Raw genomic sequence first — 19245 nt, forward strand, 5'->3', positions numbered from 1 at the left:
ACAAGGAGTCAGGCTCAAGCCCCAGAAACCCCCCTCACAAATGTAGTTTAAATGGTAAAAAAAAATTTTTTTAAGTCATGGGGCTTGACCTCAGGGCCTGGGCGCTGTCCTTGAGCTATTTTGCTTAAAGCTAGTGATCTACCACTTTGAGCCCCAGCACCTTTTCTGGGTTTCTGGTGGTTAACTGGAGATAAGAGTCTTATGCACCTGCCTGAGCTGGCTTTGAACTGCAATCCTCTGATCTCAGCCTCCTAAATAGGTAGGATTACAGACATGAGCCACCAGTGCTTGGCAAAAGATAAATTTTATATTACATACATTTATCAGTTTTTTAAAGTGAATGTAGGGACTGGTGGTGTAGCTCAATGATAGAAAATTTGCTCAGCACGTATAAGGCCCTGGGTTCCATTCCTAGTACCACAAAAAGAAAGTAAGGGAGGGAGGGAGGGAGGAACCTCTAAGTGAATAGGAGCTTTCAGGGCAGTATATTTCTTCTCTACTTTAGGATACAGACACCTAAAAGAACCCCTTGCTCCTGGTGCTAAGAAAGGTTCTCCCAGCATCCAGGAAAATGCCTAGCTCTGCTCTCCTCCTCCTCCACTTCCCAACCTAGCTCTGTTCTATACCTACCTCTAGCCCTACACACCTAGCCCTCTTCCTGCCCAAGCCTCGATTTTCTTTTTTGGTGGTACTGGGGAAGGGGTGGACTTAGGGCCTTGTGTTAGATGGGAGTTCCACCAACAAGCCACTCCTTTAGTCCTCAAAGCTTTAGGAGTATTCCCACCCCCACTCCCAATCCACCCAAGGACTCAGGATCCTCCCTGTCTCTTTTCTGTCCCAGTTACAGGGCTGGGCCTGCTGTCCTGTCCTTTCTATGAAGAAGAGCTTTGTGACAGCAACCACATGATTATATCTGTTTTTATGGACCTGGATTCTTGCTCAAGGTCACTGAATGTGTCTATTAAACCAGTGCTGATTAGATCACTGTCAATGACAGCAGTAGTCACTGGGATTCCTCCATGTTACGTCCTCCAAGTGGTGCCAAACAGCTCCTTGCTCCATGTCCTCTCATTCTTGGGCCCCCTCTATAAGGAACGTGTATTATTAAGCTCTCAAATAACCAAGGGAGAAAAAAGAAGCACAGAGATGTGAAGCAACATGCCCAAAGTCACACAGCTTATCCTGCATCCAGGGTCATGGGTTTAAACCAGGGGAAATGGGTAAGCTGGAATCCTGGCTGGAAGCAGTGCTGCTCTACACTGGCTTGCTTGGTAAGAGGGCACCCTTAATAATTCCTCATCCCCTCACCCTCAGCTCCCACACTACCACTAGGGGAAAACTCTGGGCCAGGACAGCATGGAGAAGCGAGAGAGGCAGAGGTTAATGGAGGCAAGAAAGAGCCTCCAGCACGTGGGCTCAGACAATGGAGCGGCACACCACTTCATATGCTGCTGTGAGAACATTAAAACCATTAGCAGACATTAGTGCTAGCCCAGGAACTAAGGGGAGGAGGGCAGCAGATGCAGCGCTTTCTCTGCACTGAGACCAGAGTTGGGCATGGAGGGGACCAAAACAGAGAGGGAAGGGGCCGAGCTTCCACCTCTGTACAGTGAGTGAGGTCGGCACTGGGGGAGGAGTGCAGGCAGCGGCTTCTGTTCCTATTGCGGATTTCTACAATGGCATCTTGGTTCAGTCTCTGCACTCTCATGAGGATGCGTTCATCCAACTGCATAGGCACTCCCACAGACAAGACGTACAGGCGATGCCCCTCTTGCCCCCTGCAAAGTTCCTTTCTGAAATTCCTGTTTTCCTCATATTTAAGGGGGCTTCCAGGTCTCAGGCCAGCTCTTGCCTATCTTGGTCTCTCTCTGTGCATCATCTCCTAATTCTCCTCCAAACCTGTTGGGGCTGCTCACCAAGGACTTATCCCAGCAGTCCCCAGATTGCTGCAGGTTCTAATGAGCATGTCCAGCTAGCAGGTATACCAGTTCTCAGATTGAGAATGAAGGAAATCTGGGTTTCTACTTATTTTAGTGGTTGTGTGACCTTGAGCCAGGACTCAAGCTATCAGATCTGTTGAATGAGGAAAATAAAGTGACCCTGCAGAGTCCTGAGATGTAAGGGGTCAATTGTGCAGTGCACTGGACACCAAACAGGTACCCATCTTAATCCCTCCATTGGAACCAGCATCCTTACATGTTGAGTCCTCTCCTCTAAGCCCCTCCTGCAGACCCCACAGAGTTGATCTGTGTTTTCCTTATCTCTCTCTCACTTACTCACTGAGCAGTATAGCTCAGTGGGTAGGAGCCAGGTAGGTGGGGCCTAGCACTTGGACCAGTGCCTGGCTCAGATGAATGAATGGATGATTGGACAAGAAAATGAGAGAATGACAGGAAAACTATAATACTGGATCATGTTTTGTCTTGTTTTGGGGATAAAGTCTTGCTAACCACCTTATCAGATAGGCGGAACCATGGCACAGAGGGTAAAGAGACTCAGAATAACAGAGTATTCCTGAGTAGGAGAAAAGCTCTAACACTACACACAGTATTCTCAGCTCTCTATGGTCACTTCAGTGACAACAACCAGGGTCTTGATCCCCACATCATCTATACATCAAGGGCACTAAAAACATTTGCAGTGGGGCTGGGAGGGTAGCTCAATGGTAGAGTGCTTGCCTTGCATGCATGAGGCCCTGGGTTCGATTCCTCAGCACCACATAAGCAGAAAAGGCCAGAAGTGGTACTGTGGCTCAAGTGGTAGCGCACTAGCCTTGAGCTGAAGAGCTGAGGGACAGTGCCCAGGCCGAGTTCAGGCCCCACAACTGACAAAAAACAACCAAACAAACAAAAAAAACACCAAAAACATTTGCTGCATTGAGAAGAAACCATTTTCTTTGTGTAATCCCTCACTCCTCCTCTCTCTCAGCTAGGAATCAAACCCAGACCTGGTGTTTGCAATATAAAAATTCTCCCACTGATGTAGCACTGTGGCTCAAGTGGTAGAGTACTAGCATTGACCAGAAAGAGGCTCAGGAACAGCAACCAGGCCCTGAGTTCAACCAACAAAAAAAAAAAACAAAACTTTCCCACTGAGCCACAACCCAGCTTCTGGGTTAGACTTCCATACTTCCAAAAGAAGTTCAGAGGCAGTGCCCGGGCCCTGAGTTCAAGCCCCAGGACTGGTGGGGAAAAAAAAAAAAGGAGTTACCTGTCATGACTGGACTACAAACAAATGGATTCTGTCCATCTGTGAAAAAATCCCACGGCCTGCTCCCTGTCTGAGCAAAGCAAGTTGAGGTAAATGCTCTTCTCATCCCACAGAGAGAGACACAGAGACAGAGATAGAGAGAGAGACAGAGAAAGAGAAAGAGAGACAGAGACAGCAAGTACTACAGAAAGCTGACCTTAGTCATGGATTTGTGACATGCAGTTTTGACCAAGGGCCGTCAAAAACATAATACTTCTTTTTTTAAATTCACAGACAAACTTTTTAAGCTTCCGTGTGGCCCAGTGGATACGGAGAAGCTCTCAGTCAGACCCACGTTATCTTCAGTCACATTTAATTCATCATGTGATTTGCTGAGTGTTACTCTGCCCTTGATTCTATGAAAATCTGCCTTGGGGAGCAGCGACGATTCCCCAAAAGGTAAAAGTACAGTAATCCTCCCAAGCTAAAAAGGGCACTTAAGGTGCTTGATTTAAGTAATAAGTTTAAAATCTGAGATTTATTAAAAAGGCATGTGTCTTTAATGGAAGTTGGGCAGAATGATGGGAAAAGTGAACAAACATCTGTAGTGCAATACTGAACTCAGCATCCTCACATGCATGACTATTTTTTCTTTAACAGTGGCCCCAATTGCAACCATAGACCCATGAGGCCAAGGGGCCACTGTACTTCCTCACTCAACGTTTTTCAATGCAGAGCTTCATTCAGCATTGCTATAATCTATCCTGGTTCCCAGTTTTATTTTATTTTAGATGTGGGTTTATGTTCCAGGTAGCTGGTATTGGTGATGAGCAAGCACTATGAAAGCCCTCTGTTGCCATTCTATGGTCAGAGTGATGGAATGAAGCCACATTCAAAGCCTTGCTTTGGGACATGGGATTTGACAGGTCAGAATCTATGCCAAGGCTCGGTTTAGATGTGGACATTCAGCTGTCCCTCAAGGACAGCCCTCAAGGAAATGCATTTTCAGTTTCAACTGAAGCTAAAGAACCAAAGTCTGCTGGTCCTTGGACCTCCTTGGTGCTGCAGATAAATAACTGCATGAGCAATGTAATTTCTTGTTTCGACATGTGCCAGCCATAAACAGGGACAACAGTGCTACCTGGGAGGCTGAGGCCTTGAGACCTCCCAGCTGTGCTTCGGGGCAGGGGGGGCGGTGTGGGGGTGTGACAGCTGGGAGGCCCTTAGTGGGGGAAGAGATGCTGCTAACCTGCCAGGTGGTGTGAGGAGGGGCTGTGCTTTGATCTTCAAGCACGTAGGAGGAGCTGCTGCTCTCAGAGGCCACTACACATTCAGTTTCAGCCCCAGATGGACTCTCAGGGCCCTGGGGACAAAGCCTCCACAATTTTTCCTTGCTTTGGGAATAGCTTGAGCCTTGCCTGCCAGAACAATCTGTCCCCCCTTCCTTCCTTCCTTCCTTTCCCTTCCTTCTTCCTTTCCTTTCCTTTCTTCCTTTTTGCCAGTTGTGGGGCTTTAAGTTAGGGCCTGGGTGCTGTCTCTGAGGCTTTTTGCTCAAAGTTAGCACTCTACCCCACTTTGGGCCACAGTGCCACTTCTGGTTTTCTTGGTGATTAATTGGAGACAGGAGTCTCACAGACTTTCCCGCCCAGGCTGGCTTTGAATCGCAATCCTTAGATCTCAGCCTCCCGAATAGGTAGGATTATAACATGAGCCACTGGTGCCTGGCTTTCATTTCTTAAACTTTCATTTGCTCACAGATGCTCACCAAAAAGCTCATGTGCCCAGCACTGAATGTTTTCCCTTTGCTTTTAGCCACAGAATTCGTTGCATTCTCTGCTGCAGTGACACTAGCCCCTGATCTCTTGCAGGCCCTATCCTCCTTTAAACCACAGAACCTTTGCACAAGCTGCTTCCTCAGCCTAGAACTCTCTTCCTTTCAGATTCATATTTCAAGTAAAGCATCCTCTTCTGAGGCGAGCCTTTCCTGACCCTTGGTGCCACTCTGAGCACCCACAGCACCATGTGTCTTGAAAAAAAAAAAGCCTTCCACATACCTATACCATCACACCTAATCAATCATTTCCTCACAGCTGCTTACCGCCACCTAGTATGTGCTGGGTGTAGTGCCTGTCTCCCATAGAGATGGCTTCTCTTCGGCTCCATACACATTTGTGAATGGCTGTATGGCTGCTGAGGCGCCTAACCCACAGCATTAACTTCCCTCCTTCTATGGATGCAAGTGAAAATGTGGTAAGATTTAAAAACCAGATCAGGATCCAGGAGGAGGAGGTGGCAGCTGCCCACCCTGACCAGGCCCATCTGCCTGTGTAGTTCTGTGCCTCACTCTTGCTACAGCCCAGCGTGGTAACAAAAGCATGTGAGGAGGGACAGTGTGGGTAGATACAGGAGAGGAAAGGCAATGGATTCCTCCTCATTGGTCAGCAGAGGAAATCTGCGCAGTGGGGCTGAGATTTCATAACCACCAGCAAGACGGACACTGATACCCTCCCTCGTTACTGACACCCCCCAGAAGAACATGGGCCATTCACCCACTATGATTACTGTTGTTGGACACGCCCTCTTGGGTGAGTAGCACAGAGGCCAAAGCAAACGGCTCACCTCCTAGAACAAAGCTGACTTCATTCGGTCTGCAGGGGCTGGCCATGATGTGGGCATGGGAGAAGACAGCCAACCAGCCTCAGTTACCTCCAACTGGGTAACATGGACCTGAACTCACCCTGTTACATCACCACAGAGCCTCTACCGCTGCCAGCCACCATCCCTGGCACACACAGGCTCACATTGCCAAGACCAGTAGTTCAAGAGAACACATGCCCAGGGCTGAAAGTCAGACTCCAGTCTTGACTCTTGTTTCCATGGGGGAGAAGCTGCCCATTCTCATAGTCAGGCCTCAAGGATCTGGGCTCTGATGCCACCAGGAATAGGAGCACTTGGAGGTGGTGGCAAAAAATTCTTCCCTGGACTAGACAGCAGCAGAGGCCCTCACCCTCACACAGGCCTTTCAAAGACAGTCAGGATGCTCGCTCTGCAAGGGGTTAGAAGGTGGTCTATGTGCAAGGCAGGCAGGCAGGGAGATTTTCTTTTCATTGCCTGTTTCCATGGTGCCTGACAGCCTTGGCAAGCCACAGCTAGGAGTCTTGGACAGCCAGGGGGCCCCGGGGTCTTATCTAGCCTGGGCCACTCTCCAAGGCCCATCCTCCTTGCCTGCCTGGGACCTGAGAGTGCCAGAGGCCACAGGCAGGCGGCCAGGGGCCTCTCTCACACCTCCCTGGGGGAAAGGAGGCCAGTGGGTAAATGCAGCAGATAAAAGGCAGTAAGAGAGAAACCTGAGGGTCAAGGTCTACAGGCCTTGGAGAAAGTTTTGCAAAGCCTGAGCCACAGGGCTTTCACTGAAGACCCTCCAAGGAGGAAACCACATTCTTCTCCTTCCCACCTCTCCCCTTTCCACCTGACTGCACAGCACAGATGACCAGATAAAGGTCTCTTTGGCTTCCGGGTGTTTACACAGGCTTGAGGACGGAGGGGCAGTGGGTGGGGGTGGAGGCACAGACGCCTTACCTGCTCCTGAGAATTCATCACTCGCAACTTCATCTGTTTCAAGTACGTGGAGGTGAGGGGCATGTTGTAATCAATAATCCCGGAGACCAGAGGAGATGGAGGCTCGTTTTCTGGCAGGAAAAACAAAAGGAAACCCCTTTCAGTCTGGACAGGAGGTCTGTCACCCATGGTGGGTGGGGGGAGTAAGAGGGGGGGCTGGGGGGCACTGACAGTAGCCTGCCTACAGTCTCTGGCCTGTAGAAGTGGGCTGCTCGGTATGAAAACACTTATCTGTGAGGTGCCAGAGTCTGATTAAAGATTTCACATGTTAAAAATGGGGAACTTGACCAGTTTGGGAACTGAATGGTCTGACCACACACTGGGCCCCTGGCCCACGGCAAGCAACTGTACAGCCAGGCAGGGGTCACTTCTTTCAGGCAGGTTTTTGTCCCAACCCTCCCTCCCAGCACTCCTTATCATATGGCACACCTTTGCTCAATTAGGATACCTGCCAGGCCCTCAAAGGCAGTCAAGTTTCCAATCCTTGTCTAAGCCAGTGCTCTTCCAGGGGAACATCTGCTTCCACCCCACCTCCCCGTCCTCGGCCCCAGTTATCTCCCCCAAAGCGCCCTTAGGTACCATATGGCTCCCAGGCCTGAGCCAGGCCTCCAGTGTCTATCACCCTCCCAAACGCTGGTTCTTCCTCAGTCACATGTGGAAGAGCCTTCTCCTCCCGTTTGTTGCTTTGCTGTCCTGAAGATCAAAGCAATACATGTTCTTGTTCTTTTTTCTTGTTTTCTTTTTTCTCGGTAGAGAATCTCCGAAGTGCAGAAAGATGTGAAGAAAAACTTAAGAACCTATAATTTCACTAAGCAGCTTGGCATATGCTTCTCTTTAACCCTGTGATTTTTTTTCCTTACATACTTGCTATTGTAGCATATAGTAGTTTTGTTGCTTAGAATTTTATCTTAAGTATTTTACTCACCAACACAATTGTTTAATTTTGCAAATGTAATTTTTGTAGCTGTGTAATATCATAATTTACTTCTGCCTTTCCTTCATGATTGGTTGTTTTGGTTTCTTCCTATTGTGGCTATTATAAACAACACTGCAGGGGTCAGCACTCTACATACATAGCTGTCTATATTTCTGATCTTTTCTTTTTAAGGACTGATTCCAAGAAATAAAATCCATAGGTAAGAAGGTAGGAATATTTGGCAGCTCCTGAAACACTTGGTCAAGATACCCAGGGAAAGCCGGGCACTGGTGGCTCACGCCTATAATCCTAGCTACTCAGGAGGCTGAGATCTGAGGATCGCGGTTCAAAGCCAGCCCGGGCAGGAGAGACCATGAGACTCCTATCTCCAATAAACCACCAGAAAACCGGAAGTGGCGCTGTAGCTCAAGTGGTAGAGCGCTCGCCTTGAGCTGAAGAGCTGAGGGACAGCGCCCAGGCCCAGAGTTCAAGCCCCGTGACCGACCAAAAAAAAAAAAAAAAGATACCCAGGGAAGTTTGGTTACCTGCTCCCTGGCTTTCTCCTGTCTCCAGAAGCTATAGGACATCCCACTGCACCCCAGGTCTTTGAGAGAACAATCTCCTTGTTCCACTGATTGGCTGGGATCTGAGTAGAATGACAAGTACGAGCCACTTCCCAACTAGATAAAGCTTGACTTCCTCCATCTCCATCACCACCACACCAAAGTGCACACTGAAGGGGAGGCAGGTGCAGGGCCAAGGACATATAGAGGTCATACCGAGGATATCTCTTATACCTATCCTTCCATACCACCCCCCTACCCCTACCCCAAGACCCCAGAAACCATGAAAACTGTATCAAGGGAAAGATGCCAGGTGCCAAAGGTCAAATACTGTATGAACATACAAATTACTTAGAGCAGATAAATCACTGACAGAAAGTAGAAAAGAGGTCACCAGGGCAGGAGGGTGGGGTGGGGGGATGGGGAAGAGATGGGCAGTTAAATGGTTCAGAGTTTCTGCTTGGGGTGGAAAAAAGGTTTTGGAAGGTGAAGTTTCCCAAAGAAGATGAGGGGAGAGGGGAGATGCTAGGTGGCTGGGATAGGGGCAGGCCTGCAGCCCAGAGCCAGACTGGACCCTGAAGACTTGACTGCACTGATCAACTGTTTGTTATAAAAATGTAGAACTTTGTCCTGATGTTTAAAGTTAAATGTCATTAACAGAATTTCTCAGAAGTTGGCTTGAAATGGACCGCCCTCCACAGCCTCCCCCTTTTTTTTTTTAGACACTCTCCCTATGTATCTCAGCTGGACTCAAACTTGTGATCCTCCTACCTCAACCTCCTGTTACAGGCGTTCCACCACATGGGGATCTTCTGCACTCTGCATCTTAAAGTTTTTTCCTGGGGTAGGGGCAAGGAAGCCCTGTGGTCTAAAGTGCCTGGCAGAGGAGAAACTAAGGTGTGCTTTTGTACCCCTCTTCTCCCTACCATGTCACGAGTCATGACTTGTGTAGTTCCAGGAGGCTTTTAAGGCTCTGGCCTCCCAGGAGAGATTGGGTTGGAGGCCATATGTCAAATGTATCTTCCAGAGATGACATTGAGAGCCATGGTTCCTGTCTGCAGATTATGGACTGTAGTTAGAATAGCCACTTCTACTTCATTTCCTCAAAGATGAGGCTACAACAACGTGGTACTTGTGAAAGGCCACCCACCCTTGGAGTGAACAGCACTCTGTTGTGGGGGGAGCAGTGACTGTGCTTGGCTGTTCAAGGACAGGGAGCTGGTGATCACCATGTCCTGCCTGAAATGCCATGACTGTTTATCAGAAAGTATTGTCAATAAAGCCAGTAATGGTGTGGCTTAGGGTGGCAAACGTGGAAGGCAGAAGTGTGTCTTCCCTGGTCTGTTCCCTTCCCAGAGTCTCCACAGAGCAGAAGCTGCTTCTGGGCTGGCCAGGAGCCAGGAGCACTCAGAAGAGGCAGGCAGGACACCTGGTGAGGGGGAATCTGGGACATCCTGGGCAGATGTGCAGACCCATCAGAGAATACCTGTGACTGGTGTGCCAGCCAAGGCCTTGGTCCTGTACTTCCCAGAGCTAGAGCCCTGCTGAGATGGCAGTGGTTGGTGGGCAGGGGACATTCCAGGTGAGGAAATGAGCTATGGAGCTGGCGGTGGGAGGCTCGTTCTTGACTGCTGCAGTGAGGAAAAGGCAGGCAGAGCTTTCAGCAGTGGGGAGCCCCAAACTCTGGGTGTCATGAATGGACACATGCAAGAGGGAGATTAGTGGGAAAGAGGGGAACATAGGGTAGTGGAGCCTGAGTCAGATGCTCACAGGAGGGACAAACACCAGGACAGCTAAAGCAGAAAGATGGGAGAGTCATGCCCAAGACACTGCAAATAGCCTGATGCCACTATACCACAGGATACTGTAGCCATGGAGAGAGGTGAGTTAGGAGTCCAACAGACTTCTGGTGTCCTGAGAACATTCCAATTCCTCCTTGCCAAGGAAAACCGAGAACAGCCTAAGTGCCAGGCCCATTCTTCCTTGACTTGAGAAGAGTCAAAGACGCAGAGGCATTTGTTGCCCAGGCCAGACCCAGCCAACCACTGACCCCTTCAGGGGCCCCCATCAATCAGTGCACATTCCAGCTGAGTGAGTGGCCCTCCCACTGGCCAGGCGGGACAGGAGGTGGTATCCTCATGAGTCTTCACCCGCAGCGTGGAAGAACTCCTTGTTCCAGAGCTGATAGAAGCTTCTGGGTACAAATGACTGAGGTGTAACAGATCTCCCAGGCGGGTCTGGGTGACCAAAGGCAGGCTTATGAGGAGCCTGGCACAGAGGAACCACCAGACTAGCCAGACACAGGGCTCAGGCCTGGGGCCAACTCACAAGGGGATGGACATGTTCCTTCCCTATGGATTGACTATTGTTCCTTTGAGGAGCATTGGTGTGCTGCACAAGGGGAAAGAAGGGGAAAACAAATGTAGTGTAGTCCCCAGGCTCAGGGAAACAGGATGGGATAGATAGAAGCACATTAGTACTAACGGAGGAAAGCCTAAGCAGGTCCTGGAGTGGCTCCAGGAAGCTTCATGAAAAGGATCCAAAGGACTGGGTCCAATCTCACAGCTAGCAGCTACCCAACATTTGCTAAGTGCTCCACACTGCCTGCTGACCTGCCTGCTTGGCTCTCTAACACCCCACGAGGTGGGTGCTAGTATTAATACCCTCAGAACACAACCTCATACAGAGAGGCTATGCAACTTCCACCAACTGCACAGCAATTTTGAGAATGGAGAGGACAGGTCCCACTGTGGCAGAATGAGCTGGAACAGGGTGGTGGTGGGAAGGCCCAGAAGGAGGATCTGGAGGGCCAGGTGTGTGTGGTGGAGGGGGATTGGGAACTTGGTGAGGAGTCTGGCTGGCCTGTGAAAGCCTGCCCTGAGGGACCAGCATGTTCCCTGAAGAACTGTAATCACTGTTGCTCAAGTCAGGCTTTCTGACTCTGCAACAAAATATTGTCGTGGCAGAGAAAACAAATATACCCCCAGAGCTGAGCTGGTCCCAGGGCCTAACTGGTTCTTGCTCTCTCCTCTCCTTGGCCTGGTGGAAGAGGGTGCGGAATCAGAAGGCCCTGGAATTTCCCATCCTCAGACTTTGAGATCCTCCGAGGCCTCCTTTGTTTATGCTCCTGGTGCAGGAGGAGGCCAGGGGACTGTCCAGGCCTCACGTTCTGCTGGGGACAAGCCGCTCTGTTTCCTCTCTTTCTGTCTAGCATGAGGCCAGGAAGCATGGCACTCTCTCAGTGGCTCTGGAGAAGTCTCCATCCTGTCCCTTGTCTCCCTCTCTCCCCACCTTCCTGGTTAGGAACAAGAAGATTGCCTCTGGGCTGTGGGGTGGGGAGGGAGGGCTGGCAGTGCTGCGGGGCATCCAGAGGCCAGTACAGTGGAATAGGGTAGAGGTTGGGACTTCCAGCCTCCTGCTGGGTCAGGAGGAGAGAGGAAGATCTGCAGGTTGGGTATGGGGGTGGGGGCTAAGGGGGCTGGCCTTGGCCTCTAAACACACAGGGGAGCCTTTCAGACTCAGGCTGTCCATGGGCAGCTTCTAGAAACCACACAAGTGGTTTCTACTCTACAACCATTTTGTGGACCCTGAATGCTTGCCTGGGTGTGGTGAAGCATTACTCACCCCACCTTGGTGGAGGCTGGTTGTGTGCATTTAGGTGGGGCCACCCTAGGTCTGGGCACCATGATGCAGCAATGTGGGCCAGCATACCCTGGTATCCACTGAGTGCCAGGTGCCTGGCACTATGAGTTCCTTGTTTCACCCGCATCCTTAGGACCAGAGGAAGGCCTTTCTCCCACATTGCTGATGCAAAAGTTCTGCCTCTTTGTGTCTATGTCCTAGAAGAACCTCAATGAATGATTTCACCCAATACCTCTCCGGCCTTGGTTTTCTCAGCTTTAAGCCAAGACAGATACCTTCTAGGATTGTGGTAGCTGTTATGAGCAGGATATACTCAGTGAGGCTCCCTGTGTGCCCAAGGACACACAGCAGAGAACAGAGCTGAACGCTGAGGCCTGCTTGACCTAGGAGTCACATTGATCCATGAGCCACATTATGCCTGCTTCCTGGGTCCTCTCTCTTCAAGGGGAAGGACAGTCCCTACCACTGCCAGGCACACTACTGGAGGTCATGACACTGTGAGGAAGTGTGTCACTCTCATCACAGCCAGGTGCCTGGTCTCAGTCCTGCCAAGAGTGAGCTCCTCACAGAGCCCACCAAGCTGGTTTGTATTCTGGCAGCATCTGGCTATATTCTCCCTCCTTCTTTAGTCTGGGATGACACACCACAGGAGTGGCAGCCAGTGAGGAAAGGAAGCAGGCTGTGCTGGGCTCACACTGCCTCCTGTACACCCAGCTGAGGAGGAGTAGAGCCCACAGCCCTAGGACCTTGCAGCCTTTGCCAAGGAGCTGGGGGAGGTGTATCAAGATAGAGCTGCAGTTCTCCACCCCCCCCCCCTGCAGTCTTGCCCCTGCAGGCAGCAGTTCAGTGTCTGACTCCGCCAGTTGCTATGGAAACAATTAGGACAGAAATGGGAGGAGCAGGCAGCTGGGTGGGCAAGATTCCAGGCAGCTGGAAAGCGTTCCTGGCCCATCTGTGGGCACCAAAGGCTATCTTGGCCCTAGGGCCAGGGGCCCTCAGGCTTCCATGTTATCATAGCAACTGTGATAGCCATGCTTACTTCCCAGATGGGAGCCCTGTGCCAGGCATAGGGGTAAACCTAAAGCCCCACTGGCACTCTGAGTAGAGATCATTATTCATCCTACCTCATGAGAAACTGAGGATCAGAGAAGTCACTTGCCCAGGATACACAGCAGCTAACTTGTAGCTCATACCCCTAGATTGTGGCCCTGCTCTCAACCCCAGAATGAGCACTGAGAAGGTTCTTGTCCTTCATAATTCAGAAGCTGTCCCATGTACCCCAGCAAGGCAGCCATGGCCTAGCAGCCCCAGGACAGTGAGTTGCTTGCACACATTAGGGACAACAGTGAGGAAAGGCCACCTGATGCATGGGCTCTGGTGCCCTACTTGTGGTCAGCTTGGTCTGTACATGGTTGGTTTCTACTACTTGAACTACATCTGTATAATTTGCTTATGCTTCTTTCCCACACTCCTTCCATACAGGGGAACACACACACACACACACACACACACACACACACACACACACACACACACACACAGAGGCATCAGCATCGTCTGCATGCCTGGTACCCAGGGGGGTCCTCAGTGTGTGGATGTAGGCCCCAAATCCTGATATACAACCCACCTCAGCACCATCTTTCAGGACAAATTATATCAGACCAATCAATGTGCTAGTGCTGCCCTCAGGCACACAGGCCCTTGAAGAGGTGCTTGAGGTGAGGGTGTAAGCTGAAGTGGGGTCCCTATTGCTCTCATAGATCGGGCTGGTCAACATGGACATTGTTCCCAGGCACAAATTTATCTGGTCACAGGTGCTATGTACATTTAAAATTCTAATCAGTCCCCTGGATCTACTGCTCAGAGGACTACAAGGGAACATACAAGGGAGAGAATGGACCCTAGAGACGGCCTAGTCCTAATAGAGTGCTGTGGTCCTGACCAGGACACTGGCAGTATGCTCCTCAGAGAGCCTGTAGCCAGGTCCACATATATGTATGGGGAACATCAGCCAAGATAAAGGCCTGGGTGGCACTGGTGATCAGGGTGACCATTTCCAACAGGAACCTGGGTGGGAGGTAGGGCCATGAAAGGCAAGAAGGACTAGGCCATGAAAGGCAGTAGAGAAGCCCGGCGCTGGTGGCTCATGCCTGTAATCCTAGCTACTCAGGAGGCTGAAACCTGAGGATCTCAGTTAAAGGACAGCCCAGGTAGGCAAGTCCATGAGACTCTTATCTCCAATAAACCACTCAGAAAACTGGAAGTGGTGCTGTGGCTCAAGTGGTAGAGTGCTAGCCTTGAACTGAAGAGCTGAGGGATAGTACCCAGGCCCAGAGTTCAAGCCCCACAACCTACCAAAAAAAAGAGAAAGGCAGTAAGGATGGATTACTGGATTCTAAGAGAGAACTTGGTTTAAAAGTTAATGAGAAGCTGGTTGTCGGTGGCTCAGGCCTGTAATCCCAGCTACTGAGGAGGCTGAGATCTGAGAATCACGGTTCAAAGCCAGCTTGGGCAGAAAAGTCCATGAGACTCTCATCTCCAATAAACCACTAGAAAGCCGGAAGTGGCGCTGTGGCTCAAGTGGTAGAGTGCTGAAAAGCATAGGGATAGTGCCAAGCCCAGAGTTCAAGCCCCACAACCAAAAAAAAAAAATGTTAATGAGGTCCGTTGGGCAGCTCACCACCCTACACTGGCCTCTGGAAATGGTGACAGCAGCCAGACCTACATTTTTCAGCACTAGTGCCAGGCAAAGGCCACTCCTGCCTGGGCCCTGCAATACATCTGCCCCTTACCTTTGGGCTCCAGACCATTGGAGTTGAAGTGCATCCTCTTCTGACACTCAGTGCAGCTCATCAGGAAGCGGGTGACAGCCTCTCTGGGGAGGAAGGCGTAGGTCTCTGCAATCTGTGGAGAAAAGAGTTGGCATGTCATATGGTGCCACCGAGTGACTCGGCCACTGGGTCACCAAACTCTATGCTTTGGTGACAGGTGCTCAAGCCTTTGCCCAACAAGGAAGGACTGTGTGGTGCACAGGACAGGTGACCTCCATCCTTAACTGTGAAATCAATCCAGTAAGTTTATAGAAAACCATCTGTTTTCTAAAAAATAAAGGAGGTTAAAAATCAAAAAAGCAAGGTATAGAAACATTATATAGTCTTTAGCTCACGTTCTAACCATATTCCTCTAGAAGATTTATTGCTGCTAATAAAAAGTGAACTTACAAACACTTCTCTAGGACAGGATACACAACTTGCCCCTTTTTTTTCTGCCAGAAGAAATTGAATCCAGGCCTTGAACTTGCTAGCCAAAGGCTCTACCACTTGACCCATGCTTCTTTTCAGCCTTCCCTTTTACTTTGTGCTGGTCCTGTGCTTAAATTCAAGACCTAAGTGCTGTCTCTGAGCTTCTTTAGCTCAAGGCTAGTGCTCTGCCACTTGAGCCACAGCTCCACTTCCAGCTTTTTCTGAGTAGTTTATTGGAGAAAAGAGTCTCATGGTCTTTCCTGCCTGGGCTGGGTTTGAACTGCATTCCTTAGATCTCAGCCTCCTGCGTAGCTAGGATTACAGCATAAGCTACTGGTGCTTGGCTCTCTTTTGATTTTGTTCTTGAGATACGGTTTTACTAACTGCCCAGGTTAGCCTTGAACTGTGATTTTCTTGTCTCTGCCTCTTAAGTTGATTGGATTACAAGCATGAACTATCACACACAACCCTGGAGACAGAACCCAAGGTTTATAAGCCTTATCTTGTGATGACTCATAGGTCCAGAACTTTTTTTAGGGAAAACTATGAAAGGTTGGTGCATGGACATCAGTTTTCACCACTGGAGAGGCTCATAGGTCCAGAACATTTTTTAAAGGGAGAACTGTGTACAAGGGCATCCGTTTTTCCCAACAGAAAGGCTCTTAAGGTACTTTCATATTCCTGGTGATTAAGGCCCAGAGAGGTGAACTAATCCATCCGAGGTCACACAGCCCTTTGAGGCAGTGTTCTAGGGTCACACAGCCCCATAACTAGGGAGGGGGAGGCCAGGAGAAGAGGAAGAAACAGAAAACTAGGAATCATAAGGGGAGGGGAGGGTTTGGATGGATGGATTGGGGAAGGAGAATAATGGAAGGAATAACACTGATCAAAACGCACTGTATGCACAAACTGACGTGTTGAATTGAAACTGTGAAAGTATTTATAGATATTTTTTAAAGGATTAAAATGCTTTTAAAGAAATAGAAGGAGCCAGGTGTCGGTGGCTCACGCCTGTAATCCTAGTTAATCAGGAGGCTGATCTTAGGATCGAGGTTCAAAGCCAGCCCAGGCAGGAAAGTCTGTGAGACTCTTATCTCCAATAAACCACTCAGAAAACTGGAAGTGGTGCTATGGCTCGCCTTGGACTGAAGAGATGAGAGACAGCATTCAGGCCCAGAGTTCAAGCCCCATGACTGACAAAGGAGGAAAGAAGGAAAGAAAGAAAGAAAGAAAGAAAGAAAGAAAGAAAGAAAGAAAGAAAGAAAGAAAGAAAGAAAGAAAGAAAGAAAGAAAGAAAGAAAGAAAGAAAGAAGGGAAGAAAGAAAGAAAGAAAGAAAGAAGGGAAGGGAAGGAGGGAGGGAGGAAGAAAGAGGAGAGGGAGGGAGGGAGGGAGGGAGGAAGGAAGGAAGGAAATAGAAAGATGAAAACATGGGTAAAAGAGTGACTGTGGGCCTAGAAATCCAGGCCTTTTCCCTTACTCTGGGTTTTTGGCATGCCCTGGCACAGGTGTGACTGCCCCTGGGGGAAAGGCTCCCTTTGATGTCAGCTTCCCCAGCTGAAGCTGCCTGTCTTTACATGTGGTCCTTCCACTCCTCTCCACTAAGGGGCAGCATCTCCCAAGCAGTCCTGGCCTTACCCAGCCCGGCTGGGAAAGTTAGCCAAGGGCACTGGGGCCCACTATGGACAGCGCTGGGTCCGGCCTCACCTGCAGGCAGCAATGTAGCTGGTTTTTATGAAACCCACTCCATCCTTGCGGTGGGACTGAGGGTGGGGATGGGATGGGGCAAGGGTTGGGAAAGTATAGAAGGTGAGGCACCCCAGGTTGCAGCCAGCCCTTAGAGGACCAGGGCTGGGATGGGGCTCCCAGATCAGTCCCCCTGTCTGAGTCCCAGAGCCACTCTTGCTGGTTGCAAAGGCAAGTTAATTTTGATGACACAGTTGTTATTTTCTCAGCTGATTTGATGCTCTGCGGAGCAGGCAGGCTCCTTGATGAGTTACCTCCCTTCCAAATCCCTTATCTGATTGCCTCCCTTTGGAGGTCAGGGACAAGGGCGAACCCCAGACTCTCCTTCTGGAGCTGGGACAGGAAAGCCACGATGAGGGGTGCAGATGGTCCTCCTGGGCTTGAGGGCTGAGGTTTGGAGGTGGTAAGCTTTCCTGCCAGGCACATAGATGGCTTCATCCCTAACCTAGAGCAGCTAAAGTTCCTCTTGGCGCCTGCTGGGCAGAAAGGCTGATGTCTGCAGGAGCCAGCTAGTGAGCAGGCAAGAAGGTAGGGCACAGGCTGGACAGAGCAAGGGTTGTGGCTGACTCTGCCCAACAGATGATCCCCGGTCTCCCCTGAGATGTGGCTCCTCAGGTCAGGCCTCAGCAGAGCTGAGTGGGCTTAAGGAGGAGGATGCACAGTCAGCAGGGAAGAGCAGGGGGAGGCTGTGCTGGAGGAGCTTGTTCATCTCTTGCCATGGGCAGAGACACTTTCTTTTTTTTTTTTCTTTTTTAGTCCCTGAGCTTTTGTGCTCAAAGGTAGCACTCTCCCACTTTGAACCACTGCATCACTTCCAGTTTTCTGGTGGTTAATTGGAGATAAGTCTCATGGACTTTCCTGCCCGAGCTGGCTTTGAACTGCAATCCTTGAATCTCAGCCTCCTGAGTGGCTAGGATTGCAGGCATGAGCCACCATTGCTCGGTTTAGAGACACTTTTTGAAAGGTTCAAGGAGGGTCCCCTGGCCTACACACAGGTAAGCAGGGCTCTTCTTGCCACCTGAACTACAGAGAGCACCACATTCATAGGCTTTAGCAGAGCCCCAGCAGTGGGCCAGGGCTGGCTGAAATGCCACAGGAAAGGAGAACACAGGACAGAGGTTGGCCCTGAATCTCAGAGAGGGGTGGAAGGGCCAGTGCGGAGCCCTGCCTGCACAGCTGCAAGGTCTGTAGCCTGGCTTTGAGCTCCTTGAAAAGTCAGTAAAACACAGACCAGCCTAGCACTACAATGCTGTAGGGTAGAAGAGGTTGCTCTCCCCAACCCCAACCCTAAAAGCAGGTAGCTTTTGATTCACCCTCAAGGTTTGCCCAGGACCAGAAATGGGGTCTCTATTTCTGTTTGCAGACAGGGATTCCTCAGGTCACAAGACTGTGAACTGAGGTGAAACCAGAAGGACGACCCTTATGGGTGCTTACATAAAACAATGATTTTCAGATGGTTCTAGAACTGCAGATCCTGTTCTAGAAACAGACTCCCATGCACCTGCCAAAAGCATGAAGCAGACAGAGGTGGATGCATGTTCCAAGGGGGCACCTCCAAGCCCCCATCTCTAACCAGCTGCCCTAGGCTGCCTACAGTCTTGCTCTCTCTCTGGTCCTTCTACCTGGACAGACACCCATGTGTGAATTTGCCTTTTCCATTTTTCTTAGTAGTAAAAACAGAGGGATTTTGCTGGCAGGGAGAGCAGGAGCTATTTGCAGAGTCGCTGACTTGCAAGGCCCCGTTTTCACTCCCAACTCGGAGAACGACAAAGACAGATGAGGCCAATTGGGGGGATTTGCACCACTTTACAAGATCCTCCTTCTGCCCTGTGGGTGGATTAGCACATGGTGGGCCTGGAGCAGCTGCTGACCACATCTGGCCCCAACTCTAAAGTGGTCTGGGTAGCCAGGTCTGGGCTCTGGAAGCTGATCTGGCCTCAGTACCCTGGGAGAGAAAAAGGAAGCAAAAGAACCACTCCAACCCAGATGGCTGCAGAAACTGGAAATGCAGGAATGCTCCTTGAGAAAGAAACAGCCTTCTGTGGGCTCAAGGGGACTTTAAGGGACCACCTGGAACCTTCTCCAGACTTGGCATTGGTGAGGCCATTGAGATTCTAGGGCAGGACTTGCCCTGCATTATCTGATATACATATCATCTAGTGCTGGCTCAAATACATCCAGGCTTAGAGAGCTCATTACCTGCCCTTTCTGATCTATTGCTGGACAGCAGTAGGTGCAAGGTAGTTTTTTTTCCTACTTCAGAATTACTCTCCTTGAGTGGCCTGAGCAAATCTGCACACCTCACTACAGGAGCCATACCCAGGGCCTGTA

At 50.1% G+C, this 19245-nt stretch overlaps 1 protein-coding gene across 1 annotated transcript in view; it reads right to left on the reverse strand.

The window, feature by feature from the left end:
• Nol4l (nucleolar protein 4 like) overlaps positions 1-19245 on the reverse strand; it is a 124235-nt gene that overhangs the window by 52962 nt on the left and 52028 nt on the right. The window contains exons 3-4 of the mRNA XM_042694704.1: positions 14721-14832; positions 6769-6878 (exon numbers count right to left, since the gene is read on the reverse strand). Of these exons, the coding sequence (XP_042550638.1) occupies positions 6769-6878; positions 14721-14832 (222 nt within the window). The remainder of the gene's footprint in view (positions 1-6768; positions 6879-14720; positions 14833-19245) is intronic.

This window comes from Dipodomys spectabilis, unplaced genomic scaffold, assembly GCF_019054845.1.
Source record: "Dipodomys spectabilis isolate Male_0828 unplaced genomic scaffold, ASM1905484v1 ptg000175l, whole genome shotgun sequence".
In the NCBI taxonomy this organism is placed as follows: domain Eukaryota; kingdom Metazoa; phylum Chordata; class Mammalia; order Rodentia; family Heteromyidae; genus Dipodomys; species Dipodomys spectabilis.